This window comes from Delphinus delphis, chromosome 8 (assembly GCF_949987515.2).
Source record: "Delphinus delphis chromosome 8, mDelDel1.2, whole genome shotgun sequence".
Lineage (NCBI taxonomy): Eukaryota > Metazoa > Chordata > Mammalia > Artiodactyla > Delphinidae > Delphinus > Delphinus delphis.
In genome coordinates, this window is record NC_082690.1 from 45,482,463 (window position 1) to 45,508,409 (window position 25,947).

Genomic DNA, 25,947 nt, shown 5'->3' on the forward strand with positions numbered 1-25,947 from the left:
CTTGAGTGGTGGATTTACATAAATGGAAAGTTAAGACAGCACAGTAGGGGGGCAAGCTTTGGCATTTGACAGGCTAGATTTATATCCTGCCTCTGCCACTTAATAGCTTTGCTACACAAGTTGCTGAAACTCTCCTTCCACACTTTCTTCGGATGTAAGTTTGGGGTGATATTAAATGCCTACTTGATAGAGGCCTTATGAGAAGAACATCGACTAGTACCTAGGAAGCACTTAACAGTGTCTTGGTCAGTTCAGGCTACCGTAACAAAATAGAGTAGACTGGGATATTTAAGCCCAACCAAGATCAGGGTGCCAGTATGGTTGGGTTGTGGTGAGGACCTCTTCCTGGCTTGCAGAGAGCCACCTCCTCACATGGCAGAGAGAAGGAGAGCAAGCTCTCTGGTATCTCTTCTTATAAGGACTCTAATCCCATGATGAGGGCCCCACCCTCGCATCTCATAGGCCCCATCCCAAATACGCCCCAAAGGCCCTATCCTAAATATCAATACACTGGCAGCTGGGACTTCAACATGTGAATTTTGAGGGACACAATTCAGTCCATAGCACTTAGTCTCCAGCATTCAGTAAAATTCAATAAACCATATCATTATTAGCATTTTTCTTCTGCACAATATTTTTCTCTAGCAATTTCGTAGAGCTAAGAATCTCAACACTTCAGAATAAATAAAAGAATGTGATTCTAAAAAAGAATTCAGCCAAAATTCACACTGTATGAAAAATGCAACTCAAACAATTCTAAGTCACAAACCTCTACAGGGCACAGTAGAGAGAAACACAAGAGGTTTGTGCATTTATAAACCATGTGCAAACTCGTGCTTCCACAAATGTTAAAATGTTTTCCACATTCTGCTTGAATTGGCATATGTTCTATCTGGGAAATTCTAGCAAAATATAAAAACAATATTCAAGGGTGCTTTATGGTTAGGACATTTTAACTAACATATAGTAAATTGCTTCAAAGTGGGGGGGGGGATGTTTTTTAAACCCTGGATAACTAGCTGTAATTGGACACCATGTGGGAGATTTGGACAACAAAATTGGTGTTTGAACTGACCGTCTCAGAAGCACATGGCAAATTTTCTTTCCTAGGAGTTCCCTTGATGCCTGAAATTTTCAGTTTCCAATTGCACTTTCTCTGTTGTTATTTTTCCTTCCTTCCAAGTCTCTCAGTTTCTTTGGATAAGGTAAAGAAGTAGGCATGGACCAGGGTTTCCTTTTATGCTCTAAGGCCGTATTTAATTAAACCTCAACTAGTGATGAGAGAGAAGAAAATTCATCTGGTGATTCTTTCTCTAAACTGAATTAGCTGGTTCAAATGGTCACAGGTAACTGGAGAACGTTCTCCATTGTGAAATCAGCTTCCACAGTGCAAGGCATCTGCTATCCTGGTGAGGAATTGTGAATTAAATTTGATGTCTGCATTCTCTTTGTCAAATAATTCAGCTCTGGAAGTCTTTTGGTCCATGGTTCTACTTCAAAATAAAATTAAATAATTTGCCTCTGTTGGACTGTAGGCACCCATATAAACCCATAGAATACTGGATAAAGTTAAACCAGTAATTATCATAAAAATTAACAGTAGAATTGGAATTCAAATAATTAGTAAGTAGTTGCCCAGCTGGTAACAGGTTGCTTTTCCAAACAAGCATTTGACTCATGTCAGGATCTGGGTTGTAATCACTGGAAACCAATGTTAGCTTGGCTCTCTTAAGTAAAATAAATAAATATAATTATAAATAAATACTATTACTTGGAAGAATATTGTGGCCTCCCAGGATCTACTGGTAGCTGGAGGACTAAGTTTGGAAACTTGGACCAGCTCCCAAGGGCCATGAAACAAGAAGCTCAGCTTTTAGCAATTTGGCCAGAGTATAACTGCACTTGGACCCACTCCGCTCACTTCATTGTAAATAAATACTGGCCATCCTTTGATTTACTTCACTTTCTCCAGATTCCTGGGAGGGCGCTTCCAATTCACTGAGCCTGGGTCGCATTCCTTTTACCTGGCAACCAGGGCACGGAGAATGCAAGAGGATAAGGCTACTTTAATTTCCCTAATGAAAGGAATATACAGCCTTCTAGAATCTAAGTACAATGAGGAGTTCATCAATATTAGGAAGGGATTTGGATTCTAGGCAGCCAAATAGTGAAGATTACTATAGCTTAATTCAATAACAGGAAATGATATAAGTGGTCTCATTACCATCATCATAATTAGCATTTAATAAGCAGTTATTTGCTTATTAAATTTGCTAGGTTCTATCTCATTTTATGCTCCCAATAATCTTATGAGACAGCTTAGTGTCCTTTTATTGAAAATGGAAGAAAAAATACTTAGTGAGGTTAAATCACTTGCCCAAGATTACACACCTAGTAAGTAGCAAAGCAGTCTCAAACTTGAGGCTGTGTAACTCCAAATAAACGAAACCATGTGCACACACATGGAATTGACTTCCCTGCTGTCACTAGGCAATTTTATAGATCATTAAATACACTAAGTGCTTAACAAATACTTGCTGAAAAGTCGGCTAGAACAACTCTGATATATAGCTGGTGCTCAGTAAATACCTGCTGAATGAATAAAGGAATGTACTTTACATGTTTACTAAAAGACCAGGTGTCAAGAGACAGGTGTCCCCTCCCTTCCATAGTTCCCCGCCAGCATGCAGCTCTGAGCCTTGTGCTGACTTGGCGATCCCGTGAACCAAAGGGACTGAAGTCCAGGTTATAATGAAATCAAGGCATATTCATAATGGTAAGGTAAACTGTATTTAAGCAGTTGCTTATCTTTATTACTTCTAATACATGATAATATTTTAGAAAATGGCTTTTTTAGATAAGAGATTGTATACAGTTGAAATGTCTTTGTGAATCCTTTAATGTTTTAACTCCATGGTTTTCCACTCTGCTTTTAAAAAAAATGGATCAATCCTGGAGACTAAGCAGAGAAGAATATTTCAGACACTGTGCAGAGACATCTATGGATGGGCCGCAGTTAACATATCCAAGGACAGGTCCCACCTTGACCTCCAGCAATAATTAGACTTAAGAAGCAGGATTTCTTTTCAAAGGACAATAAAGTCTCAGTTCTGAATTGCTTCACTGGAGATAGTTATCAGGCCAGAATGAGCCAGCTCAGAGATTTCTTTGGAGAACTGGTATAACTTGTTCTCAGATCTGTAGATTATAAAATAATAACACTAACTTATTAGAATTGTAAAACAGTTCAAGGTTTCCTCTTGCTCTTTCGTTCACTTGCTCTCTCTTGATCCTCAGATATTATTATTGTTGTTGTTATTTTACAGATGAGCAAACTGAGGCTCAAAGAGATTTCCTGGCTTGCCCAGGCAAGGACATATAACTGACAAATAAAGAGCTAAAATTTGAATCTATGTTCTTTTAATTATATTGTGCTGCCTTCTGTAAATGCAAAACAAACCCATGGGACATGGGTTTAGAGTCTAGAAGATAAGAAAGTTAATACTTCAAAGAATGGTTTCTTATATTATACCCCTCCATGATTCTCTATGTTAATACAGTGCTAAAGTGTTTGAAAAATGTTCAATCCAGATACTAGCAGTGCTCTACAATTTGATGTGTTTTCAATCTATTAGTCCTTAGAAAAATTGTTTCATGTCTGCGAACCTCAGTTTCCTTAAAAAAAAAAAAAAAAGAGAGACTAGTTAACTAACGTTAACATATCCAAGTACTAGCTACTTACAGAGCTTTTGTAATGGCTAAATTAGAACAACAGTAATTTCTCACTAAATATTGCCCATTACTATTAATCAGAATCTTTTACCTATAACTTCTCATTTATTTGCTCAAGTGCTATCCTCAGAAGTTAGTAAGGATGATTACTCTCATTTTCAAGGGAAGGAAACTGACATTTACAAAAGTAACCTTGTTGTGTTTACAAAAATGGGAGATACTGGTGCAGAAAGGTCAGTCTGTAGAGACAGATCAAACTGAGTTTGAAATCCTGCTTTACTCAGTTTTAGCTTTCTGTTACTGGGCATTTTATTTTAACTCTCTGAGCCCAAATTTTCTCATCTAAACAAAGGCAGAAATTAATGCTTGGCTTTTAGGTTTGCTGCAAGGGTTAAATAAGGTAATGAATGTCAAGCACATAGCATCTAGCATGTGTGGGATACCTTCTTCTCCCATCTCTTCTCCTCTAATGACTGCCTTTGAATAATTCAAAATAAAGTGGTTTATAGAAAATAATCATTGTCATGGTCGAAAGCGATATTATTGTGATTCTAAAGTAACATCTATAATAAAGAAGCTAGTACAAGTGGCACAGTAACTAGCACAGTCTGAAGAAGGTGCTTCATGAATACCTTTTGATAAAAATGATCCAATGTCTCATTTTATACAAATCCTTCTACCCTAATCAAGTCTCTTGTATTAGACATGATAATTAATCTTCCATGTGTACAATTTGCAAACCCTGCATTTTGTAGCTGAATTATTTGCAGGTTTCTACACTGCAATGTAATTCTGTTTTTTCAATTTTCTACTTCACTTCAATTATAGTGCTTACTATATGAGATAGGGTTTTCATTTAGCATGCTTGTTAGTTTTAATTAGAAGTAAAAGTTTTAATGGAACTTAAATTTTTAGCATCACTTATTTTCAGAAGCATAAACTCTGGAACATTTTGTGAATAAAGCATACAGTAATTCTCAAATTTTCAAAGGTACGAAGTGCTAATTTTACAAATATCTTAGACTAATCTAGTGACTTCTTGTATTAAATTGTACTAGGTGTACAACAACGGCAATAGTGTCCTGTGTAGCACCGTCATGGAGTCTTGACTTCTACATGTATCGTCTCTAATTGTCACAACTCTAAAAGAAGGTATTATTTTCTTTATTTCCCAAATGAGGAAGCCCTGGAAAAAGAATTATCAGATTCTACCTGAGAAACTCTAGCAAGGCTTCACAGTAAAGTGACCATTAAACCATGTTTTAAAATACGATAGGAAGCTCATCATATAGAGATGGGAAAGCCAAGTCTCCAGGAAATATTATGAAACACGATTAAAAGGAAAAAGAATAGCGGTGAAGATGGACCAATGGGTAGAGCCAAATAAGAAAGGTCTGGCCTAGGAGTTTGGTCTTAGTATAGTAAGGAGAGTGGAATGCTATGGCTTTTTGCCACATACCCTTTTTTAATAATATCATTACCACCAACCTTCATATCCCTGTGGCATTCTTCCTTCATTTACATACCATATGGAAGTTCCTCAAAATACTGTAATGTGAATGAAAGAGATATGCTATCTGAAATAACATATCCATCAGAGGGGCTGCCAACCGGCTGTTCATGGTGAATCATTTAAATTTAAAATTTGGTGTTCTGCACATAGAAGTGTACAATCTCTGTTGAGTTTCTGTAACTCCCTGAAGACACGTCTTCTTTCTGCAGATGCTGCCTTCATTTGCATTTCAATATGAGCATTTAGGGGTCAACTGCCTCTATTTCAGGCGCAGTTTCAAGTGGAGTAGCTACGGATATTACAAACTGGTGTCTCTCTAGGCTTATGGCTACAGCTCTGGGTTCCCGGTGTTGACATGCTTCCTGACACAGAAAAGCCCACATACAGTGTTGGGGAAAAGGCTGAATGATTTATATGATGTCATCAGTTTCTTTAATCCTTTTGTAGGCTGTTCCTTCCAGCTTGACATCACTAGTCTCTGTCCAAGCCCTACGTCACCTAACCAGTTTTTTATTTTACTAATCTTAACCTATGCTCCCAAGAAGCTACCTGCAACTGCATCTTCATTATAACATGCATTTCTCTGTCTGGATCACTATACAGTAAGTCTATTCGTATTTATCCATAATTCACATGACCCACCAATGTATTAGTGACAATATGGACCACTGTTCTGGGTGCTGGAAATACAATATATGCAAGATCAATGTGGGCCCAATCTGCATGAAGCTGATGGTCTATTCTGAAGTAATCCCTGAATCTCATGATATGTTTAGAGGCTTTTGCAGAAAAGAGGTGCTTAGTAAATGTTAAATGAAGGAATGGATTGCTCCCTCGATGCCACTGTGTTAGCAACTGTGGAGGATACAGTATAAACAAGACAGTTTTGGTCTTCAGGATGCTTTTACTCTGCGGTGGGCACAGATAAGCACATAGATAATTCTACTGCATGGCAGAAAGCATTACATGTCAGAGGTATAAGCACATTTCTGCATAAGCCACGTAATGGCAGAAAATTAATTCTGGCTTGGGGGATACTCTGCCCTTCTGTCACAGCAGGAAACAAATTATTGTCTTATCCACTGAGCATACATGGAATCCGTCTTTCAGATGCATGAGGAATGAGTAGATATGAAAAATAAATGAGTGGGGAGAATTTGTTTCACGGCAGTTTTTTTCATTGCCGTGTTACAATATGTTATCCAATGGACTCTTGTAGATTTATAATCTCCTTCCCTTGAATCTCTTCCCTTACATCCTCCTTCCCTTTACTATCTTTCCCCTACTGGTGGGTAGAAAGGAAGTAATGAAGACAATCCCAAAGTATTTCAGTATCTAGTATAAGGGCTAACACAGAGAACTAACTTGGGATTTTTTTTTTTAATAAATTGTTGCTGCTTTCATTGCTCTGTGGTCATAAGTTCATTTGCTGAAAACAATGTTAAATCATGGTTTCCTTTGCCTCCCGTATGAAAACAGCACTAGTCCAAGAGTTTGGACGCCAAGGGTCTGGGGCCGGCTGCCACTAACCAAACGTACGACTTCAGGGAAGTACTTTTCCCTCTCTTGGCCTTATTTTCCTCCATTGAGTTTATTGGACCAGATTATGAGGTCCCAATCTCCAATGAGTACAGAGCCAAAGAAATGATGTAAAAGACAGAAGTAGTTCAGCATTTGCCATGTGAGAGTCTGAAGCCAGTACTGTGATATCTTCTGATCTTTCCAAGAGAGCCTAAAAAGCTAGATTTTTATGTGAAATTTCCATAAAATGGCACTTAGGCCAAACAAAACATAACTAAAGGCCAAATTCAGCCCAAGAGATTGCTTTCTGCAGCTTCTAGAACTAGATGCTTTCTAAAGTCCCTTGTATCTCAGACATTCTCTGATTCTGCATTAAGACAGTCTGATTTCCCTTTGTTTAACAGCTACTTCAAAGTTCTGGCTCCCCAGATGAATTAAAGAACATGTTTTGAGTGCTGTAAAATTAAATTGTAATCACATATTGAAGGATTTCAGTTTCTGCTTATCCCTTTGGAGCCCTCTGATATGATTAAACAATAGTAAAATTAGGATTGAATGTTAAGTGTTCTAAATCAGGGAATCCAGTTTTGAGGAAAGAAACAAAGAGGGAACAGCCATCCTTCCCTGCTTCCATTTCCTCTCTCCAGGCTGCTGTGGGGCAGATCCAGCCTCAGAGCAGCTGGCAAGTTTGGCCTGGCGCAAATCCCCGTGCCTACAGTGGGCCTGGCCTTTAGTAGACGCTAAAAAATAATCCTTGAACACAGTAAATAACTGCTAAATGAAGTCTAGTTCTTTTGTGCATTAACATGCCAAAGAATTAACATGTCCTCTCTTTCCTACGACTTAGTAGCTGAGAAAAGAGGAATGGATAAAATGATCCGTTTCAATATGTGCACTCAGGACTTCAAAACTTGCCTAAAAGGTGAAACTCCTTGGGCCCATCACAGACTTCTATCACTGAGCCAGTCCCTTATAGGCTGAGTGTTTCTGAGGATAGAGATACCATGTTACTCATGTTGGTATTACCAACATCCAGCAGAATGTCTGACATACAGTAAGGACTCAATAAATATCTGTTTAATCAGTAACTTAATTCATCTCTGAATGAGTCAACAAATAAATTACCTAATGAGCCAGAATTTCTCTCTAGGGCCTAAGCAGCAAGAACAAAGGAACTGAATGTAATTCTGAGTTCTATTAAGACAGCTAAAGAAAGGCTGTGGCAACCAAAGGAGAGCAGACAGATTGGAAATGTAGGCAGAAGATCGGTAAAAGGTGGTGGAACTCTTACAGCACCCCCAAGTAATCAAAGACAGTCCCTTTACTCCAGGTGTCCTCTTATGATTATAGATATTTCAAATATAATGTTACCTTATAGAGAACATTGATCCTTAAAAAACGGGAAATCAGCCTGGTTCGCTTTAGGCTACAAGTTCATACCTGCCTTCTGTGGGCTGTGGTTCCATTGTCAGTGCAGTTCTCAAAGCCTCTGCGGTTCTATCAGAGTTTACTGCACGTGTGCCCCCCACTGAGTGGTAAGTCCTGGACTTAGGCAGTGTTCTATCCTGTAGTTCACTTCTGAAAACTCTGGTGTGCTAAGTAGGGTCAAATCCATGGCTGCACAATTCAATGGGGAGCCCAGGAGTTCATACTCAATTTTATGTGATCATTTTCTTGAGCTCCCCCCTCTCCATGGTCTCCCTGACACTTTTCAGCTCCTAGCCTCTCCCATCCCCTTCTTGGTCCTCTGGGCAAAAATCTAGGCTTTAGTTTCTACCTCTGCCTCACACATCCTATTCCCCAACTAGACTGCCGTGGGGGCCAAGTGGGGGGAGGCTAGAAAGAGGAAAAAAGCAATAGGGAGTTTCCCCATACTTTTGGGACAGTTCCTTTGGTCATAGACAAGGGTTTCCACCCTGAATTATAGGTGCTTGCACAGCCACCATGGTCTTTGCCACACCATCTCTGCAGGGCTGCCCGGGGGCTTGCATAAGAAAACGAACAAATAAAAAACACAAATGGAATTTCCCTCACTCTCTCTGACTTGTAGGGTGCCCCTTTCCAGTCTTCAGACCAGAAAGGAGAGCATCTCATAGAGCTCTTTCTGTCTGGTGCACAGTTCCAAGTTTTGGGCTGCCTTCGAGTCTAGGCCTGGAGACTCTGGCGGAAAAGATCCAAGAATCTCACGCATGGCTCGGTGGTATTTTCAATTCTGGTTTCCTTCCCCAGTCCACTTGGTACCACTTTTCAGAATCCTCAGAAGGCTGTTCCAATCATTCCACTCGGGGTTTTCAGCTGCATTCCGCGGGAGAAACACGGTGGAGAGTGCTTACTTCATCTTGATTAGACCAGAATTTTTCACATGAAGTTTGATTAGATGGTGGAAGCATAGAGGATTGCTTAATGGGATTGTATGGGCCACCTGGCAGATTCTGTTGTAAACTGGTATTGCTGTTTAGTTTTATTTAGTGCCATTCTACAAAGCAATGATTGCTCTAATAAACTGATTTGACAATCTGAAGACCAGACCTGGTATTTGGTGACACCCTTTGAGACATCCTGTCATGCATCAGGCCTCATTCATATTCTTGGTATATATTAAGAGTGCCAATTATGTGTCAGATGCCCTGGAAGGCACAAGGGCTACCTCTGTGAATGGCACAGAATCTTTGTCCTCAGGGAGCCCACAGTATACTAGAAATCAGCCATGGGTCGCCATCAGTGCTACAAGAGGACAAAGCAGAACCTGAAGTCTAGATTAGGGACAGAGGTGTAAACAGGCAATGTCTTTATAGGGTGCTTAGTATATGATAAACATCAGCACCAGTGCTATAGGAGAACAGAGAAAAACCTTAATTCTGAACTGGAGGAGGGTCATGAACGACTTCTGAGTGGAGGTGAGTCCTAGACACACACAAATTAATAAGTAGAAAATCTAAAAGAAAGTATGGTCCAGATATATGGCGGGAAATGCACAGATGCCCAGATACAGGAGAGAAGAGTGTATTACGTGGCTGCCAGAAGTTCCAAATAGCTGGTGCATAGAGTATGATGGATCAGAACAGAGAGGCAAATAGAGGGCAAGACAGGAAAAGGTCTTGAAGGTCAGGACAAGGTATTTAGGGTATAATTTGGTTATCAATTGAATGGTTTTAATAGAAGACTAACAAAATCAGTATTGTGCTTAAGAAAGACCGCTCACTGTATATCTACACTGGAAATACAAAGATTTGAGCAGGGCAAGATTGGAGGCAGTCAGATCTGTTAGGAGACTGTTGTAGTAACCCAAGCAAGAAATTGCAAGACATTCTGAAACCAGTAAAAATATATCCATACAAGGGAACACTATACAGCCAGTAAAATTAGTCTAGCATCTCTACATATTTTGAAAGAGTGATCAGGAGCTCAAAAAGAAGTCTGATATCTGCAACACATCCAATCAGTCAGCGGGTCATGTCAGTTCTATTTTCCAAGCATGTCCTGAATCTGAACACTTCTCACTGTCTTGACTGCTATCACCCTAATCTAAGCCACGAATATCTCTTGCCTGGTCAATTGCTTTGGACGCTGACTGATCTCCCCGTTTAACATGTCAAACAGCACTTCTGATTCCACACCCACACCAACCGATTTCTCACACTCAATGTCATTCTAATCCATCTAGTTGCTTAAAAATGAAAACTTGAACTAATCCTTGATTCTTCTTTTTCCTTAACACCTCACATCCAATCCACTAACATATCCTACTCTCCCTGCTTTCTATATATAATTAGACTCCTACCCTGGACTAAGCCACCATCAGCTCTTAGCATCCTATTTCATTATTCCTTAGGTTTTCCCACTCTCATTCTATTTTCCATCCTCAATGTAAAATTTTTTAAATGAAAACATGATCTTTCTCTGATAAAAACACTCCAAAGCCCTATATCATACAGCCCTGTCTAGTTGTCTTACCTCGCATCCTGCTTCTGTCCCCCTTACTCACTGTTTCACCCTTTCTTTTATTCTCAAAGAAACAGTAGTTAATGTCTCTGCTTGGCAACATACTTCTTCCAGATCTTTATATTTTGAACCGAAAGAAACAAACCAGATCATTAGTAACAGAACTTGGGTCAGGGACCAAGTAACACAGATCAATTTATTTAATCAAATGCTTAATAAGTATAAACTCATTTAATCCTTGTATAAATCTATTAGTAAGTTACTATTATTAAACCCATTTTTTCAGGCACAGAGAGGCTAACGACCTTGGCCAAAGTCACACAGCTGGTAAGTAGCAGAGCTGTGACTCTAACCTGCTGCCTTGTTTCAGAATCTGTACTCTTATCCTCTTTGCTCTGCTGCTCTTAGTAGTTGACGTGCACCCTCTAACACAAAGTAAGACAGCATCTTGCAGATTCACCCCCTTCAGATGTGTGATTTAGGGAGGGGGTGGAGACAGACAGAGATCTAAGTCTAAAGAGATAGGAGGCACAAGAATTCCCTAAGTAGCCAGTATCTCCCCCATAGCTACAAATATTGAGTCTATTGCATAAATTGCTTTCAAGTGTGGGTACCAGACCCTGCATCCACAAAAAGATAAGCTTGTCAGTTACTGACAGTCATCTTGATTTCCTTAGTTTCTTCATCGTTAGTGGAAATAGCTCCTAGCTCATTGAGTTTTATGATATTTAAGTGTTTTGTAAAGTATTTATTTTGTTAGCACACATTTTAACAGAGCTCTCTTAGCTACCTGAAGGTCACAGCCCATCCATGAGCTGCTTCTTCTAATGGAGGAAAAAGACTGAAAAGTAGATGAAATGGTGTAAGCAGAATTCAAACTTGAATTTCACTGAATTGACCCCTGTTGCATCCTGAATGCTACATCAGATTAAGATACCTTTCTTTAAAAACACATGCAAAAATACTGAATCACTATGTTGCACACCTGAAACTAACATAATATTATAAATTAACTATACTTCATAAAAATAGATAGATGATAGATAGATAGATAGATAAAATCAGTGAAGGGGGGAAAAACCACCTGCATCAAAATGACTTAAGGAGAAATTACAAAGGTTAAACTTCCATCACTTTTCTTCTGGCAGATTTTTTTCTTTTTTTTGTTTTTGAATTTGCAATCATTTGGAATGTTTGGGTGACAAGGGAAAATAGTCACCAGGAACTTCCTCAAGACCCTAATGCTGCCCAAAGAGGCCAATTGTTCCCAGATGCCCAAACAACACCAAAGGACTCGGCAGGTTGTGCACAAACGCGTGTGTCCTTTGGTTTTCAAGCTCTTGCTCTCAGTCAGCTTCTGGGCCCAGGTCTTAAGCAGAGCTAGTGGGCATTATTTAAGGAAACAAAAACAGCACTTTCCAGGAAAGATCTAATCTTGTTACTGGTTTGTTTTCCCTAACTTTACGTCTTAATCAGAGTATTTTTAAAACGTGATACAGTAATATTGTGCATATTTCTAGTGAAAAGCAATATAGTAGCAAAAAGGACATTGATCTTGGTGTTAGAAATTCTTGTCTACTTCTGATTTTTATTATCTCTGTGACCTTGGAAAACATACTTGACCTGTCTACAACTCCACTTCTTTATCTCTACAGTGTGGATAGGGTATTGATGCACATAACTGATATATGCAGAAGTTATTTTTTAAAGTGTCATACAAATGCAAATTTTCATACTTGCCCCCATCCAATTCAACAAGCAGTACAGTAACCAGGCCCCAAGCCCTGTGATTTGATTTACAAATGAATAAGGCTCAGTTGGCCTTTGTGCCAATCGCTGTCTGTTGTCCACAAGGCATAAAGAAAAGTCAGGAAGGGAGCCTGAAAGATGATGGCCAGAGAGCTCTCCTGGGCATCACATGAGGAGAGACCTCTGGCTTGCTTTCATTCTCCAAAGTCTTAACCACAAAACACAGTGGCTAAAGGTTATTATGATTTACATTTTGGTTCAGTTACTATTTATGAAGCATCTACCTTGTGCCAGGCTCTGTGCAAGGTATGGATGGCTTTTCTGTAACATTTCATTCTCACATCCCCTTTGCAAGATAAAGGTCACCATTTAAAGGTGATTAAACTGGAATTTTAGAGATTTAAGTAACTTGTCCAAGTCCCAAAGCTAGGAAGACATCAAGCAGGAATTTAAACCTAGATCTCTCTCTTCTGCTCATTAGAGGAAAAACAAAAGAATGAGAATCAAACTACCTACTATCTTTTAATAGCCACGAAAGCACCTACTGCTGAACCTTGATAGTTGGTTGGGAGGCTGAGTTGCAGTACCTGGCTTAGGCTCAAGGTCAAACCTCTAAGCATGGCCTCAAAGGCTACTGCTGCCCAGTGAGTTTTCTGGAAATAGAATCATTCAGGTAGAGTAAGTCTGCCTCCATTTAGGGAGTTACATGGAGGAAGGTAGAGATGGACTGACTTGGGAACAGGATGTTTCAAATTCTCCTTCCCCTAAGTATGCCCACATTTCTATAATAGAGTGTGTAGGGTACCTGACAGAGGTACAGGCATACCTATGAGATACTGCAAAGTTGGTTCCAGACAAACACAATAAAGCAAATACTGCAGTAAAGCAAGTCACACAAACTTTTAGGTTTCCCAGTGCATATAAAAGTTATGTTTATACACAATACTGTAGTCTATTAAGTGTACAATAGCATTATGTCTTAAAAAAGGTGTACATACCATAATTTAAAAATTCTGTATTGCTAAAACATGGTAACCATCATCTGATCTTTCAGTGAGTCACAGTAGTAGCAGCAAAGAACACTGATCACAGATCACCATACCAAATATAATAATAATGAAAAAAGTGTGAAATTAGGATTACCTAATTAGGATTACCAAATGTGACAGAGACATGAAGTGAGCGAATGCTATTGGGAAACTGGTGTCTATAGACTTGCTCAACACAGGGTTGTGAAAGACTTACAATGTGTGAAAAACACGATATTCACAAAGAGCAATAAAACAAGGTATGCTTGTATAGAGAAAGTGATAGAGAGTTTGGAAGAGAAAGCTTAATTTTAGTATCGCAACCATGGTGGACTTCATGAAGGAAGTGCTCCTGGGGCCCTGAAACATGGATAGGATTAGTGTTAGTAGGGTTGGGGAGGAAAAGAAAACAGAAGGGATAGTCTAAATTAGAGGGGACAGTTCTTTAATTCATTCAACAAATATTTGTTGAGGACCTACTATGTGCCAGGCATTGTTCTAGGAACTGTTCTAGATGGTGGTAAGGAAAAAATGTCGGGAAAGGAAATAGGGAGTGCGTTGGGGGAGTGGAATGGAGATGAGATTTAGACAGGATATCAGAGAAATCTCACAGAGAGGATGATATTAGAGGAAAGACCTGAATTGGGGAGGGAATAGCTCTACACATCTCTGAGGCAGATATTCCAGGTAGAAGGAACAGCAAGTACAAGGGCCCAGAGGCAGGAGCATGCCTGGAATGCTTGAGGATCAGGGAGGGGGTCGGTGTAGCTAGAGAGGAATTATTTATTTATTTATTTAACGATCCATTTTTATTAAAATACAGCTGAATACAATATTATGTTAGTTTCAGGTGTACTACCTAGTGATTCAACATTTATGTACATCAGGAAATGATCACCACAATAAGTTTAGTAACATCTATCCCTATACAAAGTTATTACAATATTACTGGCCATATCCCTTATACTGTATATTATATCCTCGTGGCTTATTTATCTTATATAACTGGAGGTCTGTACCTCTTAATCCCCTCTACCTATTTTGCCCAATGCCCCCACCTCTACCCTTCCCTCTGGCAACCACCCATTTGTTCTCTGTATGTATTTTGTTTTGTTTTGTTCATTTGTTTGTTTGTTTTTAGATTCTACATATAAGTGAGATCATACGGCATTTGTCTTTCTAACTTATTTCACTTAGCATGATACCCTCTACATCCGTCCGTGTTGTCGCAAATAGTAAGATTTCTTTTTTTTATGATTCAGTAATATTTCACTGTGTATACATACATCTTCTTTATCCATTTATCTATTGATGGACATTTAGGCTGCTTCCATGTCTTGGCTATTATAAATAATGCTGTAATGAACACTGGGGTGCATATATCTTTTCAAGTTAGTGTTTTTGTTTTCTTTGGGTAAGTACCCAGAAGTGAAATCGCTGAATGCATGATAGTTCTATTTTTACTTTTTTGAAGACCCTCCATACTGCTTTCCACAGTGACTGCACCAATTTACAAGCCTGCCAACAATGCACAAGAGTTCCCTTTTCTCTACATCCTTGCCACCACTTGTTATTTGATACTAGCCATTCTGACAGGTGTGAGGTGGTATCTCGTGGTTTTGATTTGCATCTCCTTGATGATTAGTGATGTTGATTATTTTTTCATGTGTCTGTTGACACTCTATCTGTATTCTTTGGGAAAATGTCCATTGAGGTCCTCCACTGACTTTTAAATTTCACTGTTTGTTTTCTTGATGTTAAGTTGTATCAGTTCTTTATACATTTTGGATAGTAACCACTCATCAGATATATTGCTTGAAAGTATCTTCTCCCATTCATTTTTTCATTTTGTTACTGTTTTCCTTTTCTGTGCAAAAGCTTTTTAGTTTGATGTAGTCCCATTTATTTATTTTTGCTTTTGTTTCCCTTGCCTGAGGTGACAGATCCAATAAACATTGCTAAGACTGATGTCAAAGAGCATACTGCCTATGTTTTCTTCTAGGGGTTTTATATTTTCAGGTCTTACATTTAAGTCTTTAATCCATTTTGAGTTTATGTTTGCATACTGTATATGAAAGTGATCCAGTTTCAATTTTTTGCAAGTAGCTGCCCAGTTTTCTCAACACCATTTATTGAAGAGAGTATCTTTCTCCATTGTATATCCCTGCCTCCTTTGTCATAGATTTTCCATGTAAGTGTAGGTTTATTTCTGAGCTCTCTTTTCTGTTTCATTGATCCATGTGTCTGTTTTTGTGCCAATAGCATACTGTTTTGATTACTGTAGGTTTGTATGATCATTTGAAATCAGAGAGTGGGATACCTCCAGCTTTGTTCTTCTTTCTCAAGATTGCCTTAGCTATTCAGGATCTTTTGTGGTTCCATACAAATTTTAGGATTATTTGTTCTAGTTTTGTGAAAAATACTATTGGTATTTTGATAGAGATTACATTGAATTTGTAGATTTCCTTCAGTAGTATGGTCATTTTAACAATATTAATTCTTCCAATCCCTGAGGAGGGTATATCTTTCCTTTGGTTTGTGTCATCTTCAGTTTCTTTCATCAATGTCTTATAGTTTTCTGAGTACAAATCTTTTACCACTTTGGTTAGATTTCTTCCTAGTATTTTATTCTTTATGATGTGATTTTAAATGGGCTTGTTTTCTTAATTTCTTTTTCTGATAATTTGTTGTTAATATATACAAATGCAACAGATTTCTGAATACTAATTTTGTATCCTACAACTTTAATGAATTCATTGAATACTTCTAATAGATTTTTTTTTTTTGGTGGAGTCTTTGGGGTTTTCTTTGTATAGTATTATGTCATCTGCAAACAGTGAAAGTTTTACTTTTCCCTTTCCAGTTTGGATTCCTTTTATTTCTTTTTCTTATCTGATTGCTGTGGCTAGGATTTGCAACTTGATATGGAATTAAAGTGGCAAGAGTGGGCATCCTTGTCCTTTTCCTGATCTTAGAAGAAATGCTTTCAGCTTTTCACTGTTGAGTATGATGTTGGCTATGGGTTTGTCATATGTGGCCTTTATTATGTTGAGATACATTCCCTCTACATCACTTTGTGGAGGGTTTAATGGACGTTGCCTTTTGTCAAAAGCTTTTTCTGCATCTATGGAGACAATCATATGACTTTTATTCTTCAATTTGTTAATGTGGTGTAGCACATTCATTGCTTTGTGAGTACTGAACCATCTTTGCATCTGTAGGATAAACCCCACTGGATCATGGTGTATGATCCCTTTAATGTACTATTGAATTCAACTTACTAATGTTCTGTTGAGGATTTTTGCATCTATGTTCATGAGTGATATTGGTCTGCAATTTTTTGTGTGCGATGTCTTTATTTTTGTTATCAGGGTGATGCTGCCCTCGTAGAATGAGTTCAGAAGTGTTCCTTCTTCTTAAATTTTTTGGAATACTCTGAGAAGAATAGGTTAACTCTCCTTTAAATGTTTTGTAGAATTCACCTGTGAAGTCATCTGATCCTGGACTTTTGTTTGTTGGGAGGTTTTGTTTGTTTGTTTGTTTTTTTAACAACTGACTTAATTTCATTTCTAGTAATTGATCTGTTCATATTTTCTACTTAGTCCTGATTTGGTCTTGGGAGACTGTATGTTTCTAGGAATTTATCCATTTCTTCTAGTTTGTCCGTTTTATTGCCATATAATTGTTCATAGTAATCTCTTATGGTCCTTTGTATTTCTGTGGTGTCAGTCGTAACTTCTACTCATTCATATTTTATTTTATTTATTTGGGCCATTTCTCTTTTGTTTTGATAAGTCTGGCTAAAGGTTTACCAATTTTGTTTATTTTTTTCAAAAACCAGCTCTTAGTTTCATTGATCTTTCTTATTTTTTTTTAGTCTCTATTTAACTTATTTTCATTCTGATCTTCAATATCTTCAACTAATTTTGGGTTTCATTTGTTCTTTTTATTTTCTAGTTCCTTTAGGTGTGAGCTTAGGTTGTTTGATATTTTTCCTATTTCCTGTTGTAGGCCCATATCACTATAAAGTTTCTTCTTAGAACTGCTTTCGCTGTGTTCCTTAGATTTTGGATCATTGTGTTAACATTTTCACTTATTTCCAGGTATTTTTTTGACTTCTTCAGTGACCCATTGGTTGTTTAGTACCATAATCTTTAGTCTCCAAGTGTTTGTATTTTTTGTAGTTTTTTTCTTGTAGTCAGTTTCTAGTCTCATACTGATATAGTCAGAATTTTATTTATTTAATAAATATTAAATTTATTATGGCTTGTTTTATGGCCTAGCCTGTGTTCTATCCTGGAGAATGTTCTATGTGCACTTGAAAAGAATGCATATTCTGTTGCTTTTGGGTGGAATATTCCATATATATCTATCTATTAAATCCGTTTGGTCTAATATGTCATCTAAGGCCAGTAATTCCTTATAGATTTTCTGTCTGGGTGATCTGTCCATTGATTTAAGTGTTAAAGCCCTCTTCTACTATTTATTGTATTACTGTCAATTTCTCCTTTTATGTTTGTTAGTACTTGCTTCATATATTTAGGTCCTCCTACTTTGTGTGCATATATATTTACAATTGTTATATCTTCCTCTTGGATTGATCCCTTTATCATTAGGTAATGTCCTTCTTTGTCCCTTTTTACAGACTTTGTTTTAAAGTCTATTTTGTCTGATATAAGTATTGCTACCCCAGCTTTCTTTTTGTTTTCATTTTCATGGAATATCTTTTTCCATCCCCTCACTTTCACTCCATGTGTGTCTTTAGATATAAAGTGAGTATCTTATAGGCAGTGTATAGATAGGTCTTGTATTTCTGTCCATTCAGTCACTCTATGTCTTTTGACTGGAGCATTTAGTCCATTTACATTTAAAGTAATTGATAGGTATTCACTTATTGCCTTTTTGTTCTTTGTCTTGGAGTTGTTTTGTAGTTCTTTTTTGTTCCTTTTTACTTTTTTTCTCTCTTGTCTTATAATTTTATGACTGTTGTTAGTGGTATGTTTGGATTCCTTTCTCTTTTTTGGTGTGTATCTATTATAGGTTTTTGGTTTGTGGTTACCATGAGATTCATATATAACAACCTATATTTATAGATGACTATTTTAAGTTGGTGATCTCATAAGTTTGAATGCATTCTAACAACCTTATGCTTTTACTACCACTACCCCCCAACTACTTTATGTTTCTGATGTCACATTTTACATCTTTTAATTTTGTGTATCCCTTAACTACATGGCAGGGAATTTGGGTTTTACTTTCGGTAACAACGGAGCCACTAGAAAGTTTGATCAGAGGAGTATCATAATCTAACTCTTTTTTAAAGAGAATTTTTATGGCTATTGAATTAAAAATTGGCTGGAGTGGGTGGAGAATAGTTTAAGGCAGAAAGAAAGAGTCCAGTTAAAAGACTATCACTGTAATCCAGACAGATGATATATCTTAAACCTAGTAGAAGTAGATTTGTGTGAAACAGTTTAATTCTGGATATTCTGAAGACAGACCAAATAAGAGTAAACAGGGAATGAAGGAAAGAAAAAAGTCAAAAGTGACTCCCAAGTATTTGACATAACACCCGGAAGAATGGAGTTTCTAGTGGTATGAGGTGAAATGTAGAAGTGTGAATAGAGTCTGTGTAGAAAAGGAAATTGTAAGATTTGGTTGGAAAGTGGCCTAGGGCCAGTGTCTAGTCCTGAGATGGAAACAAAATTTCCCATGTTATACTTATGCTGGTTTCCCCAGGAGCCTCTATGCCTCTACAATTTGAAACTCATAAAAATCCTGTCATCTTTGAAGAGTTCCTATTTCTCTCTCTTTAAAAAACTTCTCCCCAAATGGCATGCTCTTTCCTTAGCTCAGCTGTTACCCTTACCTTATACCCATGCTCTTCCTGTATGTTTCAGTCCTCTCCATTCCTCAATCACCAGGCCTAGCAGTAGATTCCATCTCCTAAACACTTCTGTCCATAATCTTGGCCTCTACCCTCAGCAAAGCCATTTTCACCTATCGCTGGGATCACTGCATTACCACTTGATGGGTCTTCATAATTCTACTCCTATAGCCCTTTAAATCTTTCTCCAGTGTACCCAGATTGATCTTTCTAAAACAGAAATCTGATCATGTTCCTTCCTATTTTAAGCACTATAAAGGATCCCAGTGCTTATGATAAAGTACAGTGATCTTAATCTGGGCAATGCAATCCTGCCTTCCTCTACTACTTCAGTTCTCCCCATTCTCCTGCCTCCTACCCCATCTTGCAAACATTCCAACCTTCTTAAAGTTTCCCAAACATAGTTTGCTCTACCTCATCTATGAACCTTCAAACATGCTTTCCTCCACTCTTCATCCAGCTGATACTCAACTAAAATGCTCAGCTTCAGTGAGTTTCTTGGTCTAGTGCCCCTCCCTATTCAGTCCTGCCCTAGCACTTAGCCTGCTTAAATGCCCTTCTGCCCTCTAGACTCTAAGTAAACAAGAGCAATAATCATGTCTATCTTATTCTACATTATGTTCCACACTTCCAGCAAGTTCTGAGCAGTCAGAACTAACAGGCACTCATTCCATATTTGTTTAATCAGTAACTCATACCAAATGTTAGTTCTTTAATGAAACATTCCCAAGAGCCCTTCACTGGAAGAGATGGCTTCCTCTCTGGGCCTCCACTGATAGGGATCACTCCGTCTTTGGGCCTCTATAGATTTTAACTCCACATCTATTACAGATTTATCACCTTCTACCTTTAATGTAGCTACATAATTTCTCTCTATTACTGAACATGTTTCCTCTTAAGTGCAGAATCCATGTCCAGTTCACGTTTGTATTTTCCCTAGATCATCATACACAGAGCTTTATGTATACTCAGACTCCAATAAATTTTATTTAATTAATGAATGAATGAATAGGGCTTAAATATTATATTTCAGAATTTCCAAATAGGTCAGTTTATAGGGCACATATGCTTTGAGGTAGGAAATGATGGGTGATAAATCCCAATAGGTAAGTTGAGGCAAGATGGTAGGGGATATACTTTGCTCAACTAAGACTTAATAATTTGGAAACTGGAGTTTTTTATTTTTTTTTGGAAACTGGAGATTTTTGGAGGATATCTAAACCAAGGAGGTATATTATCACAGCTGAATACTTGGGAGATTAATCTGTCCTTAAGATAAATCTTGTGGTACAGAAATGGAGTGCTATCCTGCATTTATCCCTAGAGTGTGGTAATAGAGGAAGTGAATCTTGGTACTAGTGAGGATTCAGCTCTGTCTTTTAGTCTTGGGGAAAAAAATTGGGTATAGAAGACAATTATTAGGCATACTATTTTTGCACCTGTTCTTAGTATTTCCTCTGGTTTTAACTCTGATAAATTGTTCCAGTGCACTCTCAAATTATTCAGAATCCATAGAGATAGCTATAGTAGAAATAAATTTCAAAGTTAATCCCTAATTTGTTTTCCAACAGGTTCTCTGACTCTGAGAACACATCATGTTCAAGACTCCAAAATGGGATTTGTGATCAATGCGATCTATTCCATGGCCTATGGGCTCCACAACATGCAGATGTCCCTCTGTCCAGGATATGCGGGCCTCTGTGATGCCATGAAGCCAATCGATGGACGGAAACTTTTGGACTCCCTGATGAAAACCAATTTTACTGGGGTTTCTGGAGACATGATCCTATTTGATGAGAATGGAGACTCTCCAGGAAGGTATTGTTACAATTCACCCCTAGACAATAGAGCCTGGTCGAGCTATCTCTTGATCCTCAGAAACCTGTTTCTCTCCCTTGTGGTTATCTAGGCTTCCTGGCCATGTCTGGCTAGTTCTGATATCACAAAGTGAGTAAAGACAGAGAGGGGAAGCCCCATTTCCTGTGGCCAGGAAAAAATATTAATGCGGATGTCTAAAACGTGCTCTTGGAATCATCACCACATTTCAGAGACTGAAACTTAGAGGCAGGAGCCTCACATTATCATAGATAATTAAAAGCCGGCTCTATGGTTTCCCTGTACATGTTTGCTATGTTATTCCATGTATTCTGATCTCTTCTTAGGCCACAGAACTATTCTGAAACAGGAACAATTCCATTTCTGGTAATCCAGAAATAGGGCTGAGGTGTTATTATATTGTTTGCTGTACCTACAGTAAGTTACAAGTCATTTTATTTTAGTATCCTCCAGCTGGAACACTTTCTCCCTTCTTGAGGACTAAATTGCCTTTCTCTCTGAAATTTTACCTTTCATTATTTATAGAGAGGAACCTGAGAAACATGAACTTACTCATAATTATAGGTCAGCCTCCAGGGAAGTCATTAAGTACCTAGAACTTACCAGTATTCACATCTATCTCAGACTCTAAATTCTTTTTTTTTTTTTTTGCCTTCTTTGTGTGTTTATCGGCACGTGTTTCCTATCACAGTCCTTTCGAATAATAAGAGCTAATGTTTGTCTGACACTGCTTATGTGATAGACCCTATTCCAGCTAGTCTAAAAGTATTAACTCATATCATCCTCACAACAAATCCTTGAGGCAGGCGCTTCCCTGGTCCCCATTTGATGGCCAAGGAGACAGATGCTTTGGAGAGGAAGGATCTTGACTGAGGAAGTCACTGCATCTTTGGCAACAGCTGTGATGTGTTCAACACCAAAGTCCAGACTCTAAATTCTTAAGTGACTCTTCACATGAGACTTTTAATCCATGAGGGATAATGTCATTGAAATGATATTCTGACTTGTAGCAGGGCTGGGTCTTTAATCCGCCCTGCATTAGGACAATCAGGGTCCTTTGGTCGCCTGCTGTAAAATCCCTGGTATTTTTCCAGCAACAGCTTTTGCTTGACAGGTGAGCTTGGAGAGGGTGTGTTTACACTCTTTTTGCAGCTGATCCTGCCAAGAGAAGGTCCCATGAGTCCCTCCCATGACTCACATACCATGTGCCCACACATTGTACCAGCCACCTTGGTCTAGCTTGTTTCCATATTCCTGATGTGAACTGGAGCTTGTCCCTGATGCAGCTGTTACTGTCTCACGAGCCAAACTTTTTAAGTGACAGCAGTTCCAAGTCATGCAGCCAAGAGGAAAGGTGGATATTTTCTCTATTTTAGAGAGTTGAAGAGTATTGCTCCAAGCAAGCTGTTTGTCAAGATAAGATGTTTCAAATATTGTTTTCTACTTTTTGGCTATTCAGTACATTCATGGGAGTGGGGGCAGGAATGCAAGCATTTTTCCAGGGCCATAGGGCACTTCACATTTGTTGTAAGGCTTCTTAGGGCAGGTCAATGAATGAGCTCAGTCTTTAGGCTCAGGTCAAAGCCTAGGCTCTGATATCTTCACATGGATTTATTCTTCCTGTGTGCACCCCTAGATCACTGACATCACCTTGGGATTTTTTCATAGACTCTGTTGACTGCAGTTCCATCGGTTCAAACAGTTTTCATGTCATGTACCCAAGCCAGTTCCACAAACCAGACAGTGAAGAAATGGCTCAGCTCTATTCCTCTATTAAGGGAAACCTTAATAGATCAGAACGTCACTATCTCATTCACAATCCTCCATATATGCTGGAATGGGGTACATTTAAGACACTGGTTCTCAACCATTGGGGGAACATGAATCTCTTTAAGTTAAATGAAATTTATATATATTCCCTCAAGGACAATATCCATAAAATTCTGCAAACAATTTCTGGAAACTCATAGTTGTTTAGAGACTTTTCATGCATAACTAAGGTTGGGTATTACATTAACCCACTAATAAATGATCAGAATCTGCCTCTGAGGGCATAAGCCAAACTCAGGAAAAGGTGCTTTGCAACTTTTCTGTTTTTCCAATTAAGCCAGTTATAGGTACAAAATAATTATAACTAATATTTGCCATGTGTTTTCTTAGCCAAGTACTTAGCTAAATCCTCTATATTTTAATCCTATGAGGTAAGTAATATTATCATGTTCTTTTCTAGCCGAAGGCTCATAACTGAGGATTACAAAGATTAAATGACATGCCCAAAGACAGTCTAATACATGAAAGAGTCAAGATGCTAACTCAATCTTGTGGGCTTCAATTCCTGACCCTGTACAACAGCCTGCCAATTACAGTATCAAAATCAAAACAGCACTATTCTCCTAGAAATGTATTTGTAGACACTATGTTGTTATTTCTCTGGAGTAGAAGTTGCTGCTCAGATGGATCAAAGACATTCCAACCTGGGCAATGAACCAGAGGAGACGAGGGTGATTAGGGGTTCCCCTAAAATGCCAGAGTCACAAGAGGAAGATCCTAAAGAGAGGAAGCTGGGAGAGGTGACAACTCACTCTGGCACACATACCTATGGATAGTTAGAGAGTCAAATTTAATCACTGTTTTTAAGCCTCACATAATCAGACTACTATCAGTACATACATCTTTAACGAAACCCTTGGGTCAAGTGTATTACAGAATTCTGAATTTTTTTTTTTTTTTTTTTTTTTTACTGTAATGAGCTTTTTGTTTTTTAACATCTTTATTGGAGTATAATTGCTTTACAATGGTGTGTTAGTTTCTGCTTTATAACAAAGTGAATCAGCTATATGCATACATATATATCGATATCCCCTCCCTCTTGCATCTCCCTCCCACCCTCCCTATCCCACCCCTCTAGGTGGTCACAAAGCACCAAGCTGATCTCCCTGTGCTATGCGGCTGCTTCCCACTAGCTATCTATTATACATTTGGTAGTGTATATATGTCCATGCCACTCTCTCACTTCGTCCCAGCTTACCCTTCCCCCTCCCCGTGTCCTCAAGTCCATTCTCTACGTCTGCATCTTTATTCCTGTCCTGCCCCTAGGTTCTTCAGAACCTTTTTTTTTTTTTTTTTAGATTCCATATATATAGTGTTAGCATACGGTATTTGTTTTTCTCTTTCTGACTTACTTCACTGTGTATGACAGACTCTAGGTCCATCCACCTCACTACAAATAACTCAATTTCGTTTCTTTTTATGGCGAATAATATTCCATTGTATGTATGTGCCACATCTTCTTTATCCATTCATCTGTCGATGGACACTTAGGTGGCTTCCGTGTCCTGGCTATTGTAAATAGAGCTGCAATTCTGAATTTTTGATTTTACAGAAGTCACATAATGCCTCCTGCATACCGTGGAGCACACTTTTTAAACAACGCATTAATATTTCTACAGCAAAACATGTGAATATTCATAGGAAGTGTGATAAATAAAGTATAAATAGTCTCATGACAGTGTGGATCAAGTTCTGTCACTAGATAAGGTGAGAATGGGTCATGTTTTGCTGCCAAGTGAGTTATGAAAAAACTTATGGTTTTCAGAGCTCCAAGGATTTCAGGAATTATAGATAAGAAATATGGACCTTTACTGTTTGCCATCAAGGGGACAGACCACAGGTTGGCAAGCTATGGTCTCCAGGCCAAATCGGGTCTGCTATCTGTTTTGGTAAATAAGGTTTTATGGAACACAGTCTCTCTCATTTATTTAGAGACTATCTGTAGCTATTTCATGCTACACTAACAGTGTTGAGTAGTTTCAACAGAGGCCTAAAATATTTACTGTCTGTCCCTTTATAGCAAAAGTTTTCTGACCCCCAACAGATATACAGAGAGTCCACTGACGACTAAGGTTTAACAAGCCTAGCTGTTGCCTAGGACTGACCATAAATGGGCAGAGGAAACATGGAGAGTCAACGTCAGCCTAAGTACAACTGACTATTTAAGGCAAAAATGTTAACATTATATTGTGGGGTTTTTAACTATGGGGATGTAAAACATTTGACAATGTGGCATAAAGGAATGGGGTATAAAAGTGTACAGGGGCACGTTTCTTATATTTTACATTAAGTGACACAACATTACTTTAAGTAGAATAAGTTAAAGTAAGAATGCCTATTAAATCCCTTGGGCAGTTAAAATTTTAATACAAGAGAAATAACTAAAAAACCAAGAGAAAAATGCTTTAAAAAAATTGGTTAATACAAAATAAGGCAGGAAAAGAAGAAAAGATGGACAAAAACAGATATGACAAGTAGAAAATAAGGCTGGAACACTAGAAATTTGCAGATACTGACCTGGTTTGCACACAGATTCTTAATATGTGGCTCTGTCCACGGAAGGACTTAAAAAAGCACCTTAGCCTCAGAACTGTAGACTGAGAGGACCTTAAGGGTCATATAAATCTAGTATTCTCCATAGTCCCTTCCCCCAACTGATGTTTCAGTTTCCCTGACAACAACCTTACTTCAGCCCCTTGGGTAAAGAGAACCTCACTATCTTCTGAAGAAGCCTGCTCTAATTTTCAGAGTTATAACCACTTAGAAAGTTCTTTATTTCTGTTCAACTGAACCCTGCCTTCCTCTAGTTTCTATTTTGTGCTTTTTTTTTTTTAAACATCTTTACTGGAGTATAATTGCTTTACAATGGTGTGTTAGTTTCTGCTTTATAACAAAGTGAATCAGCTATA

At 38.2% G+C, this 25,947-nt stretch overlaps 1 protein-coding gene and 1 long non-coding RNA gene across 7 annotated transcripts in view; one reads left to right on the forward strand and one right to left on the reverse strand.

Moving 5' to 3' along the window:
• GRM5 (glutamate metabotropic receptor 5) overlaps nucleotides 1-25,947 on the forward strand; it is a 535,807-nt gene that overhangs the window by 423,456 nt on the left and 86,404 nt on the right. For all 5 annotated transcript variants that reach the window (XM_060018122.1, XM_060018126.1, XM_060018127.1 and 2 more), the window contains exon 4: nucleotides 20,944-21,190. In XM_060018122.1, coding sequence (XP_059874105.1) covers nucleotides 20,944-21,190 — 247 coding nt within the window. The remainder of the gene's footprint in view (nucleotides 1-20,943; nucleotides 21,191-25,947) is intronic.
• LOC132429612 (uncharacterized) overlaps nucleotides 1-25,947 on the reverse strand; it is a 265,399-nt gene that overhangs the window by 153,320 nt on the left and 86,132 nt on the right. The gene's annotated exons all lie outside the window — the stretch shown is intronic.